This window comes from Sebastes fasciatus, chromosome 9 (genome assembly GCF_043250625.1).
Source record: "Sebastes fasciatus isolate fSebFas1 chromosome 9, fSebFas1.pri, whole genome shotgun sequence".
Classification (NCBI taxonomy): Eukaryota; Metazoa; Chordata; class Actinopteri; order Perciformes; family Sebastidae; genus Sebastes; species Sebastes fasciatus.
This window is the reverse complement of record NC_133803.1, coordinates 35,632,493-35,640,575: the sequence shown is the minus strand read 5'-3', so window position 1 is coordinate 35,640,575 and position 8,083 is coordinate 35,632,493. Positions and strand designations below refer to the sequence as shown.

Sequence of the window (8,083 nt, the reverse complement as noted above, 5' to 3'; positions counted from 1 at the left end):
AGATCTCTCTGCCTTCCTGCAGCAGCTGAGCCGCACTGTGATGGGACCAGAACCCAGAGACCAGAGACCAGACCCAGAGACCAGAACCCAGAGACCAGAGCCCTGCAGGGATCATGGTCAGATGAGTCAAACCATCATCCAATAAATTAGTTATTCCTGAGATTAATTAGAAGAAGAAGAAGAAAAAACATCCCACTAATTTCACCATCGGCCTGTTTGGTTCCGACCCCTGAGCGATGAGCGATGACGTTAAGCAGCGACCTGCTGACGTCACAGGACCTGATCGAATCTGATGCCCCCCCCCCACCAGACACATCCAGGTGTATAAAACCTGCAGCAGAGCTGAAGGCGAGCAGAGAAACAGACAAGAGACACCGAGTCGGAGTCAGAAAGAGTCAGGACTCACAGAGTGGAGATACAACCAGCAGCAGCAGCAGCAGCAGCAGCAGCAGCAGCTCCACATCTGGACTTCATCTGGACGCAGCGGACTCAACAACCAGCAGACAACTTTCTCCAGAGCACATGTAAGATGTAAGATCTTATTTGATTTAGAGGAAACATGTAAGATGTAAGATTTTTATTGTTTCACAGACTTTATCTGATTCAGATGGTGCGTCTTTAGATTTTGTTTCTTTTTGCGCTTCCAGACAGGTTTTGGATAAATCTCTCCAAATGAACGAATATTAAGTTTTAATCGAATTAAATGATTATTTTTAAATGTCAAGCTGCAGCTCGACACATTCATTCCTTCGGTCTGTTGAGGAATGAATGAATGAATGAATGAGAGAAAGCTCGCCGGCGTTGTGCGTAATTACGCATTGGAGATCTTTTTGGAGATCTTTTTCTTTCTTCTGCTAAAAACTCACTATCATCTGATAGATTAGTCAGATATCATTCCTTCATGTCCTTCATGGCTAAAACACTCTTCTGTTTTGTTCCTTTCAGCTGACAAGTAGTGACTTTAGAGTCAGGGAGCTGAAAAACTAAAATATAATCTGATTGTAAACTTAAAAATATAAAATAGTGGAATATGATGCTGATCACTCTTCACGTTCTGGAGGATTCTCTGTCTAGTTTTATTTATACTGGATGAAGAGATGAGTTTGTAGTCTATCGTGAGAACAAACTCTGTGTTTGTTTGTTTATTTGTTTTGCACAATTTAAGGCTAAATAACATAACAAAAGAAATAAAGTAATAATATAAAGTTCAGGAAGAGATAAACCCCACTGGGCTGATCTGAACCTCCACCTAGAGACTAGACGACATAATATGAATACATAAGAGTGATAACAAACAATTAGGGCAAGATATATATAATAACAACAAATAACAATACAGTAAATATATCAAGAAAGACAAGTGTGTGTGTGTGTGTGTGTGTGTGTGTGTTTGTGTGTGTGTGGTTAGTGTGTGTGAGGAGGATATTGATTTAAATATCTATAAAGACTTCTGGATAATAGTTACCAAACAACATTGGGAGTGGGAAAAAATAAAACAGATAAAACCAGATCCAGGGACGACATGGAGGAAAAACAATTACAAGACAGCAGATAAATGAAATGAAATGAGCCTTTAAGAGACTTCTGAAACCTTTGACAGATGAACAGTTTATTGATAGATGTGAATAATACTCCATCATCTGGTTCCTCTGAATCTGATCGAAAAGCCCAGAAACTGAAATATGATCTGATTGTTAAAAATATAAACTAGTGGAATATGATGTTAATGTTGTGGAGGATTCTCTGTCTGGTTTTATTGATACTGGATGACCAGATGAGTTTGTAGAATAAAGTCTGTGGATGTTTGGATGAAACGAGTCAGTAAATTAAAGAATATTTTTTAAATAAAGTTAGTAAAATTTAAATAAGTAAAGTAAATAATTTTTTTTGCATTCAACAGTTACATTTAGTCTTTAGGAGGAAATGTAAAGCATGATGTCAGTGAACCCATCTGAGGAGGAATGGGTCGTTTCTGAGCTCAACACGATGCCATCAACCTGCTGAATCTGGCACATTCACATGATGGCTCGAGTTAATTAATGCACATTGTCTACTTTTAAATAACCTACATGTGGTGGTCTCTGTGGAGACAACAGAGTCCCTGGAGAGGACCGGGTCTGTCCTCGTCCAGCCGTGCGTAATTACGCACTATAGATCCACTGCTTTGTTTTGCTCTCCTCTGACTGAGTCCAGCATCGCATCAGAACATAAACAGATAGTTTCCTTCTTTAGAACTGACCTGGTGTTCATCCTCTCTGTGTTCATCCTCACTGTGTTCATGTGTTCACTGTGTTCATGTGTTCATCCTCTCTGTGTTCATCCTCTCTGTGTTCATCCTCACTGTGTTCATGTGTTCATCCTCTCTGTGTTCATCCTCTCTGTGTTCATCCTCACTGTGTTCATGTGTTCATCCTCACTGTCTTCATCCTCACTGTGTTCATCCTCTCTGTGTTCATCCTCTCTGTGTTCATCCTCACTGTGTTCATCCTCACTGTGTTCATGTGTTCATCCTCTCTGTCTTCATCCTCACTGTGTTCATCCTCTCTGTGTTCATCCTCTCTGTGTTCATCCTCACTGTGTTCATGTGTTCATCCTCTCTGTCTTCATCCTCACTGTGTTCATCCTCACTGTGTTCATGTGTTCATCCTCTCTGTCTTCATCCTCACTGTGTTCATCCTCTCTGTGTTCATCCTCTCTGTGTTCATCCTCACTGTGTTCATGTGTTCATCCTCTCTGTCTTCATCCTCAATGTGTTCATCCTCTCTGTGTTCATCCTCTCTGTGTTCATCCTCACTGTGTTCATGTGTTCATCCTCTCTGTGTTCATGTGTTCATCCTCTCTGTGTTCATGTGTTCATCCTCAGGTGTAAAGCGATGTTACAGCGGACCGGCCCCCAGCTGCTGTTCCTAATAGCCCTGTGCAGTGTGTTGTACACCCGGACTCTGAGTCTGCCATACACATCCATGAGGTAAGAGAGCTGTGCGCTCTGAGATCAGCTTTGTTGTAGCTTTATGTTTATTTAGATTGTTAATGTTTTAATAAATGGTGATGAGGTTTTAACGTGACTGTCCTGTTGACTGTAGACCGACGAGACACGCAGACGGTCTGTTCACCAGCGGATACAGCAAACTGCTCGGACAGCTGTCAGCGAGGAGGTACCTGGAGTCTCTGATCGGGAAGCGGGTCAGGTAGGTCATCCTCCTCCTGATTAACAGAACCCCACGCTGCAATTCCTTTAAATATAGAATCAAGTGAAATATAAATATGAACGTCTCATAAAAGTTTTTGATGCTTTGAGTCATAAACACATTTTCTAACTTTTACGTCAGAAAATCTTAAAATCTTATTTCACTAAACTCATTAAAGTGTCGACAGTTTAACTCCTGACATTTGCAACGAGAAGACGCGACCTGCTTGATGATGCATTTTGTAATTGACTAAACATTTTAAAAGGTTAATTTATGCTTCATTACATGTGTGTTATAAAGCCAGGAGGGATTCACACACACACACACACAAAGAGAAGACACCATGAATGCATCACTGCACTCACTTTGTATGGAAACCTGCTGGTGACACCTCCACCTCCACCTCCATTCATCTCTTTGTTTCTGTCTCTTTTCTCTCCAGCGATGAGCTGATGGAGGAGCCGGTGAAGCGCCACTCAGACGCCATCTTCACAGACAACTACAGCCGCTTCCGCAAGCAGATGGCCGTCAAGAAGTACCTGAACTCAGTGTTAACAGGAAAGAGGAGGTAGGCACCATCGGTCCTCCCTACATCCACCTGTCTCATCTCTCCATCATCTTCTCCATCATTCTCTCCTTCATCCTCTGCTTCATCCTCTTTTTCATCCTCTCCCTCACTGGAAGAGGAATAACATCAGTCCTCCCTACATCAACCTGTCCGTCTCTGGTTCATCCTCTGCTTCATTCTCTCCCTCACATGGAACATAAATACCATCATGACTCACTGAAAGCCCCTGAAAATAGTTCACGTATCATTTGACATCACTGACAACACCATCAGAGCTGCACCATTATGGACAAAATGATAATCACCATCATTTTGATCAATACTGAGATCACGATTATTCATTGACAATATATTTTTATTACTGCACTTTCACATTAAAATAGACAGAGCACTGCTTTCTCTTCCATGCTGAGCTACAAATGTACAAATGAGGGCTGCACGATGTTGGAAAAAAACGACATTACAATATATTTTTTTCTGCGATCTGAAAAATGACAGGAATATTCACCCGACCCTGTTACTAGCTAAAGTTAAATGCATCAATCTGGTGCACTTTGAGAGCAACATTGAAAACATTAAGCGGTTAGATAAACAATTTGATGCTCTTAATTGAATCATAAACACATGAAAAGTGAAGCCAGAACATCTGGATCAGCAGCTGGTGGCTGTTAGTTTAGGAAACGTTTGATTTGATCTGCAGCAGTTTTCTACGAGCAGAACAAGCATTTTAAACGTCTCAGTTAAATATCTCAGTCCATCATCTTCAGTTAATTGTGGGAGGACAAAGTCGTGATCACGATTAATATTCGATTAATGAATTAAACACCTTCTTATTTTACCGTCCCTCATTTAACCTGAATCTCTTGAGCTCAGTGTTTGTTATTATGGGATGTTACTCTGCATAAACTGTAGACTAAAGAGGGCTCCTCTTCACGGTGTTTCTACAGTAGCTCAGAACAGACCAAACACCATGTTAACTTGTCCTGTTTGGACCGGAGTCGATAACGTTACTCTCTCCGGAGTTAACCGCCGCCGTCACTTCACTCAGCCGCCGGGAAACACGACACAGGAAACGTCTGCTGGTCTGGAGGAGCTGCAGCACCGAACATTCACTAGATACTCTCAGAGCTAAACTAACTCTGTCTTCTGCTCCACAACATCACACACATTCACCACCGCTCTCTCACTCTGGCTTCACTTCTCACGTACACACAGACTCTACAACTGTCTCTAGAGAGGGACATTCATGTAGTTGTCCGACACGCTTGGCACATGGGAGAAGTTTCTAGTGGTTGCAATCTGCAGCCTCACTGCTAGATATCACCAGATCCTTCACACTGCTCCTTTAAAGGCAGGGTTGACAATGTTATCCAGTTTACACTATTTGTTATATTGGTTGAGATGAACATGAACAAATAGAGCATTCATTTTAATGTCTGGTTGAAGAATGAAATGCAACGCTTGTTTCCTCTGTTGGGCGTTCTGGTTTTTGTCTTCCCTGACTGTGCCTTTTGGAATAAAACTATTCATGTTGACTTTCTCCACTCAGCCTAGAAGATCCTGGAACCAGCGACCCAGAGGAGTCCAGGGACGAACCCAACACCTTCCAGGAGAGCTACGATGACATCAACGTAGATCACCTCCTAAACAACTTTCATCTGGTAGGAACACACACACACACACTCACGCACACACACACACACACACACACACACACACACACACACACACACACACACACACACACACACACACACACACACACACACACACGCACACTCACGCACGCACACACACACACACACACACACACACACACACACACACACACACACACACACACACACACACACACGCACACTCACGCACACACACACACACACACACACACACACACACACACACACACACACACACACACACACGCACACACACACACACACACACACACACACACACACACACACACACTCACCGACGTTTGTACTGTTGGCCCTCGTTGACACAACATATTCCCAACCAGCCTCCAAACATTACCTTTACCACAACTCCAGTCTACAGTATCTGCCTTACCCCGAACCCTAACCGATTAAACCGGATTCAGATTTCAACCCTTTGGACTTTAAAACAACGGGGCGTCTCAAATAGATGGAACGAAAATGCTAAATACTCTAAACTATTCATACAGGTGTTGTGTCGAGTACTGTTTCCCCGTCGATATCCTCATATGTGGACATTTAAATGTCTGGCATGGACCGATGTTTCTGATGTAAATGGAGGGAAATAAAGAGGTGGAAATATATGACTTCATTAATATTTAATCTGTCCTCTCTCTTGTTTTTTTCAGCCACTTTGAGGAGGCGCCTGGAGCTCGAGTGAATACCTCAAGTCATCCTCATGAAAACGCCCATCCCAACAACAACACAGTGTTAAATCAAAAGGACATTCGAAGGTCAATGATGATGTGTTCACTATCTATTCATCCACACAACCATCCACACAACAACATGTTTACACTGTATATAGTATATATAGATATATATATACATACAATACTATATAGACCACACTGAGCAACGTGCGTGTCCCTGAGCAGTTTGATCAATCAGCGAACGTCAACAGTAAAACAGAAGTACCACATTTACTTTACTTAAGATCACTGTCCATTAACTTTCAATGAAACCATCTCTCTCCTAATAACCATCTAAAGGAACCACTGTCCTATTGACTTTTAGTGAAATTTGCCCCATTGACTTCCAGTTAAACATTCAACCCATTGAATTTCCATAGAACAGAATTTACTTTCAATAGCGTACCATTGATTTTCAGTGGATCTACTGTAACTTAAGCTTTAAGTGACCTACGTTTGTTCAGTTAACTTTGAATGAAAAATAAAACAAAAAATTCACTCACAAACAATTTCCATTAACTTTCAATGTTTTCAACTAATCTTCCGTGGAACGCTAGCACCATTGGCTTTCAGTGTAATCACTGCCTTGCAGAAAATTAAGTGGAACAAACTATTAACTATTAAGTTCAACTGAACTATGGCTCTATTTACTTTTTTTAAAGAAAATACTTGTATAAAATGGAAATCAATGGAACATTTGTCACATTTAGTTTCAAGATCAAACTTTCAATTGAACCATTTAGCCTAATAACTTTTTAATGGAACTACTGCCGTATTAAATTGGAGTGAAATTTGTCCCATCAGGTTTCATTTAAACATTCGACCCATTGAACGTCAATGGAACAGCATTTACTTTTAATAGAGTAACTCTTCTATTGAATTTCAGTGGATCTATGTGACCAACACCAATTAACTTTGAATGGAACATCTGAGTGATTGAATTCTGACTAATTTTTCAGTTACCAATATTTCCATTAACTTTCAATGGAGCACTTGTACGATTAATCTTCAATGGAACATTAACACCGTTAGCGTTCAGTGAAATCACTGTTTTATATAAATTTCAATTGGGATATTTGCAACTTGCAATGAAAATGTTTCTCCCAATAATGTTTGATGGAACAACTGTTCCATTAAAGTCAAGTGAAATTCATCCCATTAACTTTCAGTTGAGCGTTTGACTTGTTGAACGTCAATGGAACAGTATTTCTTATTAATTTATTTCATTTAAATGGAACATCTGTCTAATTGGACTCTGATTAATATTTCGCTAACCAATAGTTCCATCAACTTTCAGTAGAGTCTTTTAGCACCATTGACTTTTAGTGGACTCACTGCTTTAGAAAAAAAGTTTGTCCATTTACCTTTAATAGAACAATAGTTGCATACAAATACATTGAAACTGATTTAGTTTCATTAGGATGCTAACTTTCAAACTCAGAATTCAGATGACCAGTCGTCCCGTTAACGTTCATCCATGATCTGAGTGACTGAATTATTGTTTTAGAGAATCCACACGTGGTGATTTCATGATAAAAAGAAGATCAAGGGGAGGAGATTTTGAATGGACACAGATGCATATAATCACTTTATACTATTCAACATGTAGAGCAAAGACATTATAACTGAGCATAGACCTGCAGCCTTTAGTGCATATAGTGATGTACACCACTCACCAAATAAAAGATAACGGTTTATTTTTCAAAGCTGAGTCTTTTTGTCTGGCTGATTGTTTGACGGAGTTTTATGGACGTGACTTTGGTCACTTTGGGTTCTTGGAAAGACAAAACCATGCTGAGTTTAAGCTGCTTCTACACTCTAAGAAACGTCCGTAAAGATACGGCCGATGAAACGCCGATGTTCAGATGAAGGAATTTACTGAATCGATTTTTAACAGGAGTTTTACCCCAAAATTTT

The 8,083-nt window shown here is 40.5% G+C and overlaps 1 protein-coding gene across 2 annotated transcripts; it reads left to right on the top strand.

Annotated features, from left to right (window-relative positions):
* The first annotated feature begins 354 nt into the window (after positions 1-354).
* On the top strand, positions 355-7,876 carry vip (vasoactive intestinal peptide). Of its 2 annotated transcripts, none has more exons than XM_074647428.1 (6): positions 355-524; positions 2,864-2,968; positions 3,084-3,188; positions 3,631-3,756; positions 5,306-5,417; positions 6,104-7,876. In XM_074647428.1, coding segments are annotated over exons 1-6 (459 nt in total). In that variant the 5' UTR covers positions 355-522; the 3' UTR covers positions 6,113-7,876. The 2 variants fall into 2 exon arrangements, with proteins under 2 accessions (XP_074503529.1, XP_074503530.1); XM_074647429.1 differs by having other exon boundaries at positions 355-531.
* Positions 7,877-8,083: the final 207 nt, after the last annotated feature.